At 40.4% G+C, this 17,926-nt stretch overlaps 1 protein-coding gene across 1 annotated transcript in view; it reads right to left on the bottom strand.

Moving 5' to 3' along the window:
- Positions 1–17,926, bottom strand: part of ITGA8 (integrin subunit alpha 8) — a 116,019-nt gene that overhangs the window by 63,637 nt on the left and 34,456 nt on the right. The window contains exons 14-15 of the mRNA XM_059818393.1: positions 4,786–4,831; positions 2,628–2,735 (exon numbers count right to left, since the gene is read on the bottom strand). Of these exons, the coding sequence (XP_059674376.1) occupies positions 2,628–2,735; positions 4,786–4,831 (154 nt within the window). The remainder of the gene's footprint in view (positions 1–2,627; positions 2,736–4,785; positions 4,832–17,926) is intronic.

Raw genomic sequence — 17,926 nt, 5'->3', positions numbered from 1 at the left:
GAGCAAAATTAAAAAAATAGTCCAAAACTTATGCAGTAAGGTAGGGTCGAAACATTATTATTTTTGGATTTTAGATTTTTGGTAGGAATTTTGTATTCAGCTTTTTTTTTTAACTGTACGTAGAAATGTTTCATTTACTGAATCTAGCTGACACAAGATTATAAATATTTTGTTACTGTTTTAATAATAACACATTTGGAGAGAAAAGAATGAAAAAAAATTTTCAAACTATTTTTTGATAGTAGGAACTTGAGGATCAGAAATTTTAAGCAGTTTCCCTCTGGTTTAGTGGGACATCTCAGATTAGACATCCAAAACTGAAAAGCACTAACAAATAAAAAATATATTCCGCAAACTGACTTTTTATCATGATTGAACACTTCTGTGATACTTAATTTTTGGTAAATCAGGTAACTTCTCTGACCTCTTGCTCCTCTACCAAATGGAAGTAACAATATTTGCACACTACCTTAAGTTAGTGAGAGGTGGAGTAAATAAAATTTTGCAGATATAATTTAAGCATAAAGTAGCAACAAAGTAGCTAGTGGATAATCAGATCTCAAATGATAATAAAAATACCAATGCAGAGATAAATTAGGCCTCTTGATAGCTGGAACCCAGTCTTGGACTTAAATAATCATGTGGAAACAGCTTTTGAAAAATGTAAATGTTTTATTTATTTACACCCCTTTTTACAGAAATTAACCTGCATCTTTCACACCTTAAGAAAACCCCAGTCTTTTTGCATTTTCTTTAATAGCTTCAAAGTTGCAGAATTTGTTCCAAATTTGTTAGTTTTGCGACTCAGAAATAGCCACATTTTAAACATAGCAGAGAAAGAATTACATGTTTCTAGAAGTTCAGGACAATTTTCTTAGGACTGTGCACAAAACCTACTTTTTGTGCATGTTTCCGCTGTGCTTCAGCTTTCCAATTTATATCATGGCAAAATTAGTATTTTCCTAATATTTGAAAACATACAATAATCCACTTTATTCATACACACACAATTCCTGAAACTTTTCTGGTAGGAGGTTTCATTTAATTCTACTTTTTCAGTGTCAGTGGGTGGACATTTTATGCAAGTTGCACAGATGGCTAAGGGATACAGAAATCTATCTCATGGGACTGAGGAATTCTTTGCCTGTTGGAGTTTCCCTACTAATTGTTTCCATACGTACAATACAAGCTTATATCAACTAAGGAGACAAATTACGGTATGGAAAATAACAACTGCTCTTCAGTCATTTTGTAATATGAACTAAATCTTTAGGGAAGAGTATTTTAGAATAAAGCAGACAGAAATTAAATTATGCTCCTATTAAAACTCTTTTAGATATGAACCAAACATCTTCTGGCTTATTGTAACAAAAAAATGAAAAACCTACATGTTAAAGGAGCATACTTTGGTTTTTCTCTCTTTTTTTTTTACCAAGTTGTTCTAAAAACTCTTTTGCTGACTCTTATATCTGACATGATTTTTAAAACTCATCTCCTATTAAGAATGTCTCCAGTGTGGGGAATCCCTCTGACCACCTCTGGTTTAAAAACAGTGCAAAATTTCTGCAGTCATCTTATCTTCTGGAGTCCTCCTTTACACCTTGATATTCTTTTCATCCAGCCCACGTCCTGGCAGGCTTTCTGCCTCTAATGTGTTTAAATAAAATGATATGACTAGTTTTTATGTCTTAGAAATCTGTTCCTCACAGTCTTTCTGGCAGGACTTACTGGTATTTTATATTCAACTTGCATGCGTTTATGCTCTGTTTTGTTTTTATTTTCCTCCTTTGTTATGATTTCCACTTTAAACAGTATCTTATGTATTTGTAATAGCCTCTTTTATTAACTGTTCCTGGGGTCCTTTCTAAGTGACTTTTTTCCTAGTGCAGTAAACGTGCCTTTATGTGGTATTATGTGCGATTAGATAGACTCCAACTGTCCTGCAAGCATTTTATATTTGTAACTGAGCTTGTATTTTTTTAATTAGCTTCAAATTTTTGAATGTACTTTTTCTTTTCAAAGTTAAATGCTACTGTGGTGGAGGGTTTCTCTTTTAAAGATATATGCAACATTGTCCTGTATGACACACTAAAAAATGTTTTCCTCTGACCAATGACAGCCAGAAACATCTTGTGAAGTGCTCTCCAGATGGCCAGCCAGGTATCTTCGCTCTTTCACAAAGGACTGAGATGTCTCTTTCTCTAACAGAAAATGGTGGGCCCACCAGCTCTTTGCATCAATTTCACTGTTACATTTTCTCAACAAAAATGTATGTTTTGACAGATCAATGTTTCTGTGTTTTGCCTGTCTTAGCTGTTTCATGTTTCATTCATCCAAACTCTGCATATGAATTTACAGCTTCATCCTAGGAGACACTAAGCATCCTCCTATGCAGAAGGAGACTCAGTGTAACAAAGGACTCGACTTTTAGCCACTTCATTTTGAGAATCTGTGAAGTACTGGAAGATATCACAAAGACTCTGCGTTTTTTTGTTGCGCTCACAGCAAGTTCGAACATCTTTTTTTGGATTTTGAACATGTTCAACAAAAAGCTGCAACAAAAGTGAGGAATAGGAAGTTATTTGACAAAGAAGATAAGGACCTTTTTTGTCTAATCATGAACTTACCAGGCCACCAAAAGCTGAGAGCCAAGGAGCTGACAAGTTTTATTGTCTGGATTCACAATCGTGGGATTCAGAATGAGCTGAGCATTCACCGTCACAACAGGTCTGGCTCTGAGGGACAGAAATAAGGTTCACTGCATACAGAAGGAGCACATTAGTAACTAAGTTGCAGCAGAGAAAACACTTAACTAAGATGGCTACAAAGAAGCCAGAAATGTAGCTACTTGGGAGAAAACACTTTTATAATGCTTCTCCTACCCAAAAGAACTTTTTTTTTTTTGTCAGAAACTGTGATACCTCCTAGTATGACATTTTGAAAGTTCTTCACAAAAAAATCACAGGTTAATAGCATCACTGAAACTGTATCCTATAGCTAACAATAGGTGTGTCCTGGGACTGAGGCGCATCACACACATTTCATCACACTGGGTTTTCACAAAGGGACAGTCTGCCTTTTGGGATTTACAGCAGTCCTTCGGCCATTATTTTAAACTGTCGAATTTGTTTTATAGTGTCTCCGTTAACAGTGATATATTCAGACTTGCTATCTCTGGTTTAAGATTCTTAAAAAAATGAACACAATTTGGTTAAAGTAGAAGTTGATCTAGAATATCTTGAGGCAATAATAAAGTAAACTCTGTCTGACATTCTTGAGACAATTGACTTTGGAAACCAGGAATAATCATCACAAAATTCTACTGAGTATGTGAATATATAGTTGCGGTGATGGGAACTATCCCTCTGAAAAACAACCTGTTATTAAGTAATGAGAGAATCTGTAACTGAGAGCAACTTAGAAGGCCAATGAAAACAAGAAAGGGTCTGAATTCTGGGGTTTTTAAGACAGCAGTACTGTTTTACAGTAACTTACATAATTCTGGCAAAACCAGCTTATTACAAAATTACTTTCCTCATATTTTAATCCACAGCTGAGCTTTAATGATTACTTCTCTATATTACTTCAGCAATACATTAAAAAATAAAATCACTTTCTTCATTTTTGTGCAACAGGGAAAACCTTTTTTTCTAGCAAATTTCAGTTAATAAAAATCTGTTTCTCCAACATGACAAGTTGCATGTTTGATACAGTCTGGCCAGGAAACGGAAAAATTGAGGGCCTCCTGCTATTCACTTTCTTAAATTAAATAGAACACATTTTTTATTGCTATCTAAAATACACACTGGAACTAATTCTCCAATGTTTCACATCCTGTGCAGTCATTCATGCCACTGCAAAGTGATGCATTGCAAAATATTCGCATGATTCTTAAATGGGACAGTATGAAAATCAGGTCTACTCACTGCACCTACAGTGTTAGCTAAAATGAGCCAACATTCCTGTTTTACAAAATTCTTATGCTTTGACAAACGTTCAGTTGGGAAGCAAAACACGTCTTTTCCCAGTCAGGTACTGTTGGGAATACAGACAACAAGAAGATAGACAAATCAAGAAATAGGACCACATCGTTGCGGCAATGGATGGTGAATATTTAAATGCAAAGAACTGTCAGCATGGCTGGACTAAGAGGGCAGCATCAGATTTTTGTTTATCTATTCGGTAGTTTTAATTTATACCCTAATCAAACAGTGCATTTAGTGAAAATCCATAGTCAGCAACAACTCTGTGATTTGTAAAATGGGATCTTGTACATTTTTTCTAAACTGAAGCTAAAAGCAGCAGTCTTTATCTTCAATAAATAATTCACGTCTTAATGCACACAACCTCCGAAGAATCGGAGTCACTTGAAAATTTCTTACTAGTACCATTCCTCCAGGAAAGAAAATAATTTTCAGTGTTATGCTTTTTAAATTTCTCTCTGATAAGCTGTAGCAAGAACTCCTTGACTGTATAGGAACATGTGTGACATTGCTGTAAAGGTAGAAAAGATACCATTTTCTTGTATTATTTAAGATTAACTGAGGAGTCAAACATTCCAGAAGAAGTTTCTTGAGCTAAGACTAAGCATGGAAATTTTCATTGAAAATGGCAGGTTTTGAGCATGGGAAAAAAGCATTTGTTTCTCACAAGATGCTTAATTTATCATCTGTGATGAGCATCTTCTACACATTGCATCAGGAAAACACAGGAATGTGAAATTTGTTTATTGAAGATCTCTCACCAAAGCTGTAAAATAAAAAATCCATTGTATTTACCACATACCTGTAAACAACTGCTTTTCCAGCTCCAAATGCACCTACAATTAAATCTGGAAAAACAAAACAGCTTCAGAAGAACTATACAGAAGCCTCTCATACTTTTTTTTTCCTGAATTAGATTATTTGTATTTAAAATGCAGTAACATAAACCAAATGTGATAATTCCTTTCTCAGTAATTTTTTCAACACCGTACCTGGAAGAAAACATTTCACTTTGTTAGAGATGGGCTCATAAATGTCTTGGTTGTATCCAGTAAGTGCCGATCTATTTAACACAAGGTCACCCATGCCACAATCTCACTTCTCTCCAACTTGCATTAGAAGGGAAAAAGGATGCCATTAACCCCTACACATTTTATTCCAAACCATTAATTGCCCATTACACAAACAGATGCAAACCACTTTGTCATCACTCTCACACAGGTTATGTTGAAAATTTATGGTGTTCCTTCCTGACAATCCTTCCCATCCTGCTTTGTGTTTTAAGTAATTTGTTCATTAATTTAAATATTACATATTTACATACAAATTAAACATTGCATCTGTGTACATAAATACAACGCACAGGTGAGAGGATGGCTGATTTCATAGTTTCTAATGTTTTCAGCATGTGCTAAGGCTTACAATCTGTCTAAAGACATCTTTTTCCCCATCAATCACCATTTGGAGCAGATGGAGTCAACAACACAAGCGCTACACCGGGCCTTGGGCACATCTTTCTTACTGGACACCAGCCTGGCTTGGGAATCTGCAGGCCCAAATATTTCCTGTTTTTGCCTGGAGTCCCCACACAGGGCTCTCTGGAGAGATCCAGACTGGCTTGCTGAGCCACCTGGGCCTGCTGGAGAAAAGCTGGAGCCAAGCAGTGAGGAAAAAGGATCAGCTTTCCTGCTGCCTCTAGCTGGAGCACAGTTCAAGAAAAGGAAAGAGCTTTGTTTCATTTTCAAATCCCCAAGTGTCCATCTGGGCACCCCTTTCACTCCACTGGTGTTATCATACGATTTGATTTACACATGTCCAATTCAGTAGACCAAGTCTTACAACAGACCTTGCAGTGGTACAGACTGGCAACCTAAATTGATCTAAATGAGTTAATTAAACCAGTACTCGGGGTTGTAAACAAACTCTTACTTGCTGCTTCCATAGTTTGAGCACTGGTTTGCTCAAGGACCCCTGAAGTCATTGAGCATGATGCAAATACAAAGCTTTGATGCTAATTAGCTGGGTGGGTTTGGGTCAGGTCTGTCAGCGTGTTTTCCAGCACTCTGTCTGCCTTTCAGATGGTCAGGATTTCACAAGTTTAAACAAGTACTCCACACGGGCAACAGTGTGTCCTACAATGAATTCCATTGAATAATGTCCTAATAGGAGCAGGCATGGACAGTTTATGGGTCTGAACCCCTTTTTGTACAACATTTACATTTTTCTACTTCCATTGACCTCAGAGAAATATGCTTCAGGGTCAGGAACACTTTAAATAGCAGAAGAAAAAGAGTGTTGTTTCTATCTCCTTTTTGGGACATTTATGACTCCCTTTCATTAGCAGCTTTTAAAGACAACTTGCACACAGTACCAAAACCTAAAGAAATTTTCTTCTTAAATAAACAACTGATTGAGACATAGCCATCACCATAAAGGCTATACAACGCACATGGCAGAACTTTCCCTGGCAGCTCCCTGACAGCAGCACCAATGCTAAATCATGTTTTGGGTTTTGTGTTTGGGTTTTTTGGGTTTGTTTTTCTTTTTTTAAAGGAAAAAGAAACATTCTGTTATGAACAGAACTCGGCATCCCCACTTTAATATTAAAGGGGATTTTTTACATCTGCTTAATAGTTAAATCCTGGTTTCTTTCGGACAGACCCAGCATATTTGAAGACAGAGGGTAATGGGTCTAGAGGAGCAATGGTAGGCCCCAGCCACCAAAAGACTGGTTTTCCATGAGCAGTCTTTCTGCATTGCCACCTCAGCCAGGTTTGGAGTCACAGCAAAAAAGATGAGGAGATTCAGTCATAGCACCATCACAAAGGCCCTATTTGAGCATATTCTAAGGGCAGCCAGGACTGTGCTCATTCTCCTCTCATTTGGAAGGTCTTACTTTTTCCCTGACATGTCCTTTATTCCCTGGTCTAAGCCATGCCTATTCTTGACCCAAAGAGCCTGAATGAGTGAAACTACTCAGTAGGAAAAGTAGATTTAAGAATGAATATGCAAGCAATAAAACATACCTAATAGTGACATCTATGATCTAATATAAGGACCAAGTCACTATATATTCAAGCAGAGTATTCACTGAAAGATCCATTAGGGATTTTGCTTTGTTTCTACTTATTCTGTTACAGAGCAGTAGTTTTACTCTTCTTTCCTTCATTGCCTTGGGGGTGCAACTCCTATATCCATCATTGGAAAAAACATTTTTGACATTGAAACAAATCCATGAGATTTGAATACACATCAAATCAGAGCACTTTTATAAACAGAATTTATTGTGTGTTGTGCAGAAGAAAAGTTACTAATAATTTCTATGAAAAAATGCATGAGATGTCTAAATTATCTGAAGTTTGGCAACCTTCCCCTCCTAAAAATACACAGAAGTTGTCTTTACTCATTGTTAATGCTGCACACGCAATGTCACGGATGCAAAGGTCACTAGCTGAAAAATAAGGGTTTAACAAACAATTTGGAATTACATAGCAAAAAAAGTCAGCTTAACTACTTACAACCCTTCCAAACAGAGCCTGAAGAAAAGTGTATGAAAACTTTTGCTCCTTTGTATTTGTGAGAGGTGTTTTTCAAGCCCAGATTAAAATGTGTATAAATGAAGAGAGAAAGAAAGAGAGAGAAGTATCAGAATCACAGAATCTCCTTCACTTCTCCTTTTCTCATATTTCATGTTTTCAGGAGGATGAGGGACCTCATACAGTTAAGTAAATGACCACTTTGCCTATGTCATCTCATCGCGAAGATCCTTTATCAGCTGCTACCCTTCAGAGAAGCAGAGGTCTGTAAGGAGGGGCTGGTGGCAGCAGCCGTGCGCTTCTGCCTCATTGCCGTTGTGGAATAAATGAGCTGTGGGGTCACTATCACACTGCAAAAACTAAGAAAACAAGCATGGAGTGACTCCGAAGGAATTTTCAACTTGCATTTCAACACAGCTTGAGGGTTGTATGTACTTAAATCCTAGCTGGTGGAGTTCACAGAACTTAATCCTGAAACAAGTGTCTTTGGCATATACTTAACTGAAGTCAAGGGGCACTGTGCAAAGTTAAACAATACTAATGCCTATTTCAAATTTTACTTTGCTCTGAAGGGAAGCATTGCAAGATGTTGTCTGGTGAAGAAAATCCATTTTCTGAGGTAAAATTGTCACAAAACATTAAGGAAAAAGCATTCACAGATGGCACTGAAAGGCACACCGGATTTTGTAAGCTGCTCTGTTTACCTGCATATTCTGCCAGGTGGCTGTGCCAGACCTGAAACACCATGTGATAAAGGGCAGAAACTTGCCATGATGCTGACTAAGCCTTCAACCAACTGGAGGAAGCAGGACGGTCAATGAAGTCCTACCTCCAGTCTCAACAACACATATTCATTTATTAACTTGAGGAAATTCTTTGATCCCCTGGTATTTTTAAAGGACACCTCCATCCCCTGTGAGAGATGCAGCCCCAGGTAGTCTGAGCAGGGAGGAACATGCGGCGTGCTCAGCACCCCACACTTGGTTGGAGTCTGTCCAGCAGTACAAAGAGAAATTGCTGAGGCATGGTATCTCATCTCGCTTCATGGGGGACAGTGGCCAAGAAAGACAGCCAATGAAGGACTACAAAATTAGCATATGCTTCACTTATGAGAAACCCAAAAATGAAACGATGGATAGCTGAGTTACCGCCCCACTGCAACTCTACCAGGATACAGGCATGGAAGTGTTCACTTTGTGGACTCACAATGATTTGCTCACACCTTTAAACATCACTTTGTTTAGTCTATCAGTTTAATTGCATATATAAATAGGAACTGGAAAACAATTAAAATCCTGTCTGAGTACAGGTGCTAATGGAAATTTCATAAAAGAGAGTGAGAAAACTGCATAACTGGAAACGCTGTTAAAAAAAAATCTTTGTGAGCCTTTTTGTTTTTTATTTCCCTCAGTGGATCAGGTGCCAAAATGACCCATGATCAGATTTCTATTTGTTTGCTAGGATTTCAGAGAGCACTATACTCCCAAATCTCAGTAGGAAACATCCAGGATAAAATTTCCTTTAAATGGCCATTACTTCAGGCTTGACTTTAATAAAGGACACAGGATTGTTCAGTTCAGCCAACTTTACTCAAGAATTTTAGTTAAATACCACAAACAACCATCACCCAAAACAAAGTCACTCTTTTCCAAACCTACCATTCTCAACTGCCTTGATCCTTCTCTGTTTTTCAACCATTGTGGTAGCAGGTCTGTTAAGGATAACACCTAAGGCCAACTCATTTCAATGCTCCCCTTTTGTCTGAATTAGTCCCTTTCATAATACAATGTTATTATTTACTTCATTATACTACAAACAAATCCAAAAGAGGGCAGTTAATGTTCTATCACTTCAGTAAATCCCTTCTTACTGGAATTAATTGCTTTATTCTTACATTCCATTGGGCACAATATTGTGATTTCATTAAATATCTCAAAGAATTTTAGAAAAGCATACCTGTAAATTACATAGATAATAATTTGCCATAAAATTAACATATTTGTAGGATATTCTTGGCTACATTTTTGATTGATTATTCATGTGAAAACATAATTAGCTGGTAGAAACAATTCAGCTTTTCTGCATTTGCTGGCAGAACCGACATCCTTGTTCTGGCTCCCACGCTCAGCAGTCCTCTCTTACCAGAGCAGATGCAGCTTCTCATTGATTTAATTTGTTTGTCTCCCACAAATCTCCTGGACCAACTTCATAGCTTAATAATCACTAGATTATGATTTGTGATATTGTTGGCACAATGCCTATTGTTCTCAAAAAAATTATGAATGCTGAAGAACCCTTGCCTCTCAGAAAGAAACGTGAGGGTTTTCTTCCTGCTGTTTGAGTTAATGTACTTAGCAGATGGAGCTGTTAAATACTCCTATTTTAATAAGACTAGACTGGATTACTGAAGTTCTGAAGAAATTGTGTCGATTATCACACTTATTTCCTTCTTAAAATGTTTCTGGAGTCATTTGTTTATATTAACTACATGCTATTCTTAAGATAATAGAACTGAGTCCAAAATAACAAGGCGTGAAGATGCCTTTATACATTTCCCTGTGCTGACAAAGGCTTGACTAAAAAGAATAACCAGAAGAACAGGCCAACAGCTGTGTTTGTATCTGTCACCGAAGATGAAGCTTCAGTAGCACTGACTCCAGGGTGACTCTCTAAGATAATAAGGAAGACTTACACAAGCATCTAAACAGGCAGAGAGCAGAAACAATACTGCATAATTTATTTGAGCAATTAACTAATTAACTAATCAACAGTCTTTAAACAGTGAATTAATCTAGAGCACTGCTCTGAATCCACCCACACTGTTAAAAGAAACTGGTTAAATCATCCTGGTTCACAAACACATTTGAAGAAACTGTAGTCTGCTGGAGGATACGCCACAGGAAGAAAGCAAGCTTAACAAGTTGAGTAAGTTATTAATTACAAACTATTTGCTCAGCTATAATCAACCATCAAGTGACTGAGCATATGCTGAAATGTGAGGGTAGAAACCTTACAGCCTCCAAATGCCTGAGCCCTGCACAGATAGATGAACCAGCTGGAAGTGCGGCACTGTCACCTCCAAGCTCAATGGGGACCAGCTTTGAACGGATGCCCAGAAGCCAAAAGAAACGAATTTCTTTCCCATTAAATAGATTTATGGATTTCTTTCATTCCTATGAAAATTGAACTATGCTAATAGAAAACGACAAATAAAATGATAAATAAAATAAACTACAATTCTAAATACATGCCTAAGCTGAGGCTTCATTCCCTGCTCCAGGCCTCGATGACACAAATAAAGCTCAGGATGGAGCAAAGGGACCCTAAAAGCCCCAGATTTACTGGGGAGTGGAGTGAAAGCTGTGTTTAAAGTTATTATGTTGCTCAGATGTTCCAGCATAGAAGCCAGCGAGGAAGGTTGTGCTGAAGCAGGGATTTCAGAATGTGTTAAGGCAAACCTTGAAGAGCTGCTATGACAGAGAATCCCATGGCTATATAAACTGTGTTATGGGCCTTGCCAGTATGGCCTCAGGTACAGCACGATTCTGCTTTGCCATGTCCTAACTTTGGCACTGAAAAGTGCAGCACAGAATCTCACACATAATTCCTTCCAACTGCCACTGTATTTGCACTTAAACTAATGAAAAAAGCTTATCTTTTATACTTTTTTACTCCATTCACTGCTCCCCGCCTTTATTTCTTTTAATCTCCTTTATTTTTTTTACATGACTGTCAGTCCAGAGTAACGGCATTAAGTCAGTATTTACTATAGCAGCATAAGTGAGATCAGATCCTCTCCTTTGAATATGACCTTAGAACATGAGTTGTCAGAAAACTGTGAAATGTATTGTCTGCTGAAAGATGTTACAATTATGTCAGTGTTAGTAAAATAGTGCCAGAGAATGTGCCTGTGTCCTCTACCTGCACTGTCTGCAGTGGTATCATTAGAATGACCCTAAAGCAGTTGGCCCATGCCAGTTATTAGTCTCCAAAAGAGAGCATGCAGCAACCCTGTTTAGGCAAGGAAGTGAGTTTGATAGTATGGACAAGGACTGCTCAGTGACAGTTCAGAACCGAAGAACAGCATATTTATAGTGTAGATGTAGCTTAAGAGGACTAATTGGTCTTTTCCTTCAAATACTGGCTACATACTGTATACTGGAGAGATACTGAGTATCTCAGGTAAGTATGGTACAAAGCTCGCCAGTGTCATGCTTGGAAAACTGAGAAAGCTGCACATTGTTTGTTCCCCTGAATAGTCACATCAAAAAGCACAGAGCTGTCTTGGTACATTCAATCTATCTGACTGACATACTTAATCTGCCTTCCTCTTACTGCTTCCCTCTCACTAGCTTTATCCAACTATAAAGTTTGGTCAGGTTCTGCCTAACTCTTACATGACTACAGAGAAAGGAGCATCCATCCACTTATTACCACCATCACCACTGTTTGGTATTGCAATTCTTCTGCTAGGTGAAGAACAGCACTCTGTTTGGTGCTGAAGGTGATGAACACCAACACAGAGAGACGACAACTGCATGTTTTTAGAGTGACACAGCTGTTAGGATGATCAGCACAGTTTTCTGGCTCTGCTCCCTCCCAGGGAGGGACCTCGTTAGGTCATGCAGGGAGGGAATTAGGAAGGCGAAAGCCCAGCTAGAGGTCAACCTGGCCACGGTCGTGAGGGACAACAAAAAAAGCTTCTATAAATACATTAACAACAAAAAGAGGGCCAAGGAGGATCTCCATCCTCTACTGGATGCGGCGGGGAACATTGTCACGAAGGATGAGGAAAAGGCTGAGGTACTTAATGCCTTCTTTGCCTCAGTCTTTAACAGCCACACTGGGTATCCTCAGGGTATCCGTCCCCCTGAGCTGGATGACAGGGATGGAGGGCAAAATAAACTCCCCATGATCCAGGAGGAAGCAGTTAACGACCTGCTATGCCACCTGGACACTCATAAGTCTATGGGGCCTGATGGCATCCACCCAAGGGTGCTGAGGGAGCTGGCAGAGGAGCTTGCCAAGCCGCTCTCCATCATTTATCAACAGTCCTGGTTAACAGGGGAGGTCCCGGATGACTGGAGGCTTGCCAACGTGACGCTCATCTACAAGAAGGGTCGGAAGGAGGATCCGGGGAACTACAGGCCTGTCAGCCTGACCTCGGTGCCGGGGAAGGTTATGGAGAGGCTCATCTTGAGGGCGCTCACGGGACACGTGCAGGATACCCAAGGGATCAGGCCAAACCAGCACGGGTTCATGAAAGGCAGGTCCTGCTTGACCAACCTGATCTCCTTCTATGACCAGGTGACCCGCCTAGTGGATGAGGGGAAGGCTGTTGATGTTGTCTACCTGGACTTCAGCAAAGCCTTTGACACTGTTCCCCACAGTATTCTCCTAGAGAAGCTGGCGGCCCGTGGTTTAGACAGGTACACTCTTCGCTGGGTAAAAAAACTGGCTGGATGGCCGAGCCCAGAGAGTTGTGGTGAATGGGGTGAAATCCAGCTGGAGGCCGGTCACAAGCGGAGCCCCCCAGGGCTCAGTTTTGGGACCGGTCTTGTTTAATGTCTTCATTGATGATCTGGATGAGGGGATAGAGTGCTCCCTCAGCAAGTTTGCAGACGACACCAAGTTGGGAGGGAGTGTTGATCTGCTTGAGGGTAGGAAGGCTCTGCAGAGGGATCTGGACAGGCTGGATCGATGGGCTGAGACCAACCGGATGAAGTTCAATAAGGCCAAGTGCCGGGTTCTGCACTTGGGCCACAACAACCCCAGGCAACGCTACAGGCTTGGGGATGAGTGGCTGGAAAGTTCCCCTGCAGAAAAGGACCTGGGGGTGTTGATCGACACCCGGCTGAATATGAGCCAGCAGTGTGCCCAGGTGGCCAAGAAGGCCAACGGCATCCTGGCTTGTATCAGAAATGGTGTGGCCAGCAGGAGCAGGGAGGTGATCATGCCTCTGTACTCGGCTCTGGTGAGGCCACACCTCGAATACTGTGTTCAGTTTTGGGCCCCTCACTACAAGAAGGCCATTGAGGTGCTGGAGCGTGTCCAGAGAAGGGCGACGAAGCTGGTGAGGGGTCTGGAACACAAGTCTTATGAGGAGCGGCTGAGGGAACTGGGGTTGTTTAGCCTGGAGAAGAGGAGGCTGAGGGGAGACCTTATCGCTCTCTACAACTACCTGAAAGGGGGTTGCAGAGAGGTGGGTGTTGGTCTCTTCTCCCAAGTGACGAGTGACAGGACTAGAGGAAATGGCCTCAAGTTGCGACAGGGGAGGTTCAGGCTAGACATTAGGAAAAAGTTCTTTACCGAGAGAGTGGTGAAACATTGGAATAGGCTGCCCAGGGAGGTGGTAGAGTCACCCTCCCTGGAGGTATTCAAGGAGCGTGTGGATGTGGCATTGTGGGATGTAGCTTGATGGACATGGTGCTGTGTGGTGTTGGGTGGGTTGTGGCTTGTTATTGTTGTTGTGTGGCGTGGGGTTTGTGTTTTTTTTTTTTTTGTTTTTTTTTTTTTTTGTGGGTTTTTTGGTGTTGTGTTTGGTTTTTTTGCTTTTTTGTTTTTTTTTTTTTTTTTTCCAGGTTGGACTCGATGATCTTACAGGTCTTTTCCAACCGTACTGATTCTGTGATTCTGTGATTCTGTGATTCTGTGATTCTGTGAGGGTTGAAAGTTTCCCACTACCTCCGAGCCTGCAAAGCAGAGACTACTATATTACCACCCCTGTCTGTGTTGATAAAGGAAAAGTTCTGGGCACATAACGTCTGGAGTGTCTGCAAGTATGATACAATTTACAGATGTCCTTCCCTGGAAAGCTGTGGAGATGTAAACCAAGGGTTGTGCTTAATAAAAAACCCTAAATCTTCCCTGCTGAAAGGTTAGAAAAATCTAAAGGTCTGTTACTGTTACAGTGATAACATCTATCCCAGAGCAGCTGAAGACAGTTAGTCGTTACACTGACAGGACTGTTAAGGAGAAGGACAAGCAGCCCTGTCTGCATTCTGACCCTCCTAGAGAAAGTTTCATTTTTTGGTACAGTGTTGACTAGGTAGCCATTCAGCTGTCTGTATCCTGTGCTTTGTGCAGTGAGTGGCTACACAAGTAAAATTAAAGTAAAGCCAGGGCATGAGCTTGAGCACTGTGTTGGTACTGTCCAGATTTTTATATTGTTAGCACAGACTCTGGTCTGATTTTAGTGTGTGCAAGTTAGTACTCTCCCAGATAGCGGCCAGGAATGGTCTGGGGAACAGCCTGGGCCAAGGACCTTTCCCAAAAGGCAGTTTGGATATGGCCATCCTGTTTCAGTGGGTAGGAGGGTTTCATCTGATGATGGTGAGCTGTGCTATGCCACGTAGCCTGAAGGCCAGACCACAGTTCCTGGCTCCCTTTATTTTCTTGCACAAACATAATCACTGGTACAAATGAAAAAGATCTGGGATTATTGTTTTGTCAAGTACTAATTCTGATTTTCTTCTCAGTAGGGAAGATACAGCTTTTTTTATGTCAGATAAGTTTGAAACCCAGGTCAATGGTAAAATCTTTACTAGAAGCAACTTAGCCAGACATAAGTCAAAATTTACACACTGCTCTTTACATAAAAATGTATGAAGAAGAGGCAGCAGTGATGACAAGACTGAACCATCATCTGGTACAGCAGTGATGACAAGACTGAACCATCATCTGGTACAGCAGGACCATTTCCTTCTGCACAAGGAACAATTAAGTAAATTAGGGTTCCTTCCACAGGATTGCTAAAACATATGGAGGACCGAGGGAATATGGCAGAGGTCTGTAAAATAAGAGTGGACTAAAGAATTGTTTACTGTCTCTTCAGTGTAAGAACTAGGGCACATCCAAAGAAACTGTCCAGTGGAATATTCAAGACTTGAATGGGATGCAGTGAAAAGAATTATTTCTTCACAAAACATGCAATTAGGCTGAGGGGGCCCCTGACACAGGTTGCTGTGGGTGCCAAAAGTTCACACAAGTTCTACAACTGATTGGTCAAATTCATGGAAGAAAAGTCTGTCAAGGGCTACTAAATTTGAAGATGCCCCCTCTGACTCAGGGACACCTTGCTCCTCCAGTTAGTTACAGCTGAGTGAATATTCTGTGAAATATCACAACTGTACAATTTCCTGGATATCTGTTGTTGGCCACCGCTGGAGACATGCTATGGTGCTAGACAGATCTTTCATCTATATCAGTACAGCTGTATTAAGTTCTTCCCTGCCTGCTCTGCTACTCCACCATTAAATCTGTCCGTGATCAGTTTTCTCCCATATCTATTTATGCAACTGGGGTCCTGGGGGACAAGAGGGTCTTCCTCTGCCTTTCCTAGATAAGACCAGGAAGCAGGTGGTGGTATCTCTTCCTCTGCTGGCCAGGAGTTGCAGAAAGAGGAGGAAGGAAAAACCACTCCTCCATCACCACAGGAAAGCTGGGTGATTTGAACAGCACTGGGTATTAGGCAGCCTTTGTCTGCTCCCTATTTCCTTCTCTGTTCCTGAGCTTATACTGGCAGTTCGATGAAGAGAGAAATCTATCACTTCCTGTACCAAATGGCTGCTCTTTCCCAGAAGGCTAACAGGTAGATCTCAGCCTGAATTGAACTCCCAACCAAGAGAGGATTTAACCTTTGTCCAATAGGAGAAAAATTTGACTGTGATTCACCCTCACTTTTTAGGAACTGTATTCCCCAACTTGTAACTCAGTCTCTGAGAGCACTGGTTCCTGGGCTCAATACAGTGAGCCCAGGATGAAGCTCAGTGGTCTGTGATAAGAAGCCACATGAGCAGGTGGTATCTGCTGGTCTCCAGATCTGTGACGTGCTCCAAGAACATTAATACATAGTCTGATTTAAAGAAGGTGGTCACTAAAACTCTAGCTAACTCTAAAAGCTCTGAAAATGCTACACGCTGCGTTAAAAACAAAATGGCAGAGTAATTCCCATCTCTCAGCCTCCCATTTCTTAGCAGGGATATGCCTGCTTCATGAACAATGTCAGGCACAAGGACTTGAGTAAACCGTATAAGCACAGCTATAGTTATATAAGTCCTCACAAACTGGTGTCAGTCCTGAACTTCTTGCAAGCGTGATCCCTTTTTGAGCTCATTTGTCCTCAAACAACACTTGAACTCTAGCCATGGAAGGGCTAATTGCTTGGAGAATCTCACCTTAGACTGTGGCCATACATGGTTATACCTGCAGCCAGACATTACAGCTGGCTCTCACTTCCCCATCTATGGGAACTGAAATTCTAAGAGTGATGAGTCAGCATAATTTGGGTTTATTACTTTTTCTTTTTATAAAATGGTTGATTTTATAATATAGACATCAAAAAGCTTACATGAAAATTTTTGAGAATTTTTTCTAATCTTTCACAACCCTTTCACAACGACCAATAGTTTGGGAAGCACTGAATTAAAGGCTAGTTTCTTAGACCTTCTATAGTCAGCAAATACTCTGCCTCTCAGCTGACATCAAAATAAAACTTCCTTCCTATTCCTTCCAAGTTCAGTCCCTTGTTTCTTCCTTGTACAAGGGCTGCCCTTCAGCATTTCCGTCAGGACGTGAAGAAGAAAAGCTCTTTGACACAAGAAGGATTACTTACTTCATTGCCTAGTGTGTTTGTCCTCGACTTGCATTTCCCCATATTATTTCCTTTCTTTTTTTTCCTTTTTCCCATAGGAAGGCATCTATTTTTGTGCTAATACGGTGCCATGGTAGTGCTATTTTTACAGCTCTGTTTTGGTGCTTCAAGTCTTTGTGAATTAAGGAAGAAGTGGTTGACTGACAGTAAAGGGTTTTTTTCCTGTCTTTTTCTGACAGACTCTCACCAATAATCTGGACTGCTCATCCAGATATTCAACTGGGGGATGGAGGGAAAAGCTAGTTACAGTAAATGCAGGGGTTTTTTTTGCTAAAGTAAGTAATTCACGTAATAAACCCAAACCATCTAACACATAGTGAGCTGATATCACCATGTGAAATTCTGCAAGTAGGATGCATAGTGGAGCCAACAACGACAAGTAGAATCGCTCTGAGAAATCTCACAACTGAATTGACTATAGCAGTTCCTCAGTACACACTTAGAAAGGTCAAGACCCATCACCCAAACTTTTCAGAAAATAGCTTAAAAGATGCTCCACATAAAGTATGCTAATACAGTAGTTGGACTCTACCCTTCTTTCTTCCCCATGTGACTCAAAGAAGACCTGAAAGAATCTCTCCCTTCCCTCTCTCTATCTTTTCAATCTTAGAAATGTCAGGAATGCAATATCCTGTTTTCTTTGGTTTTGCTGGGGGGCCTTGTGGGTGCTTTAGGAAATGTTTAAATGCTGAAACTTTAATAAAGAGCTCCATTGTCCAAAAGAACCTCATTAGTCATGGACAATGAAAGAATAT

The sequence above is a fragment of the Gavia stellata genome, chromosome 6 (genome assembly GCF_030936135.1).
Source record: "Gavia stellata isolate bGavSte3 chromosome 6, bGavSte3.hap2, whole genome shotgun sequence".
NCBI lineage: Eukaryota > Metazoa > Chordata > Aves > Gaviiformes > Gaviidae > Gavia > Gavia stellata.
Note: the sequence above shows the minus strand (reverse complement) of the source record. Positions and strands in the feature narration are given on the sequence as shown.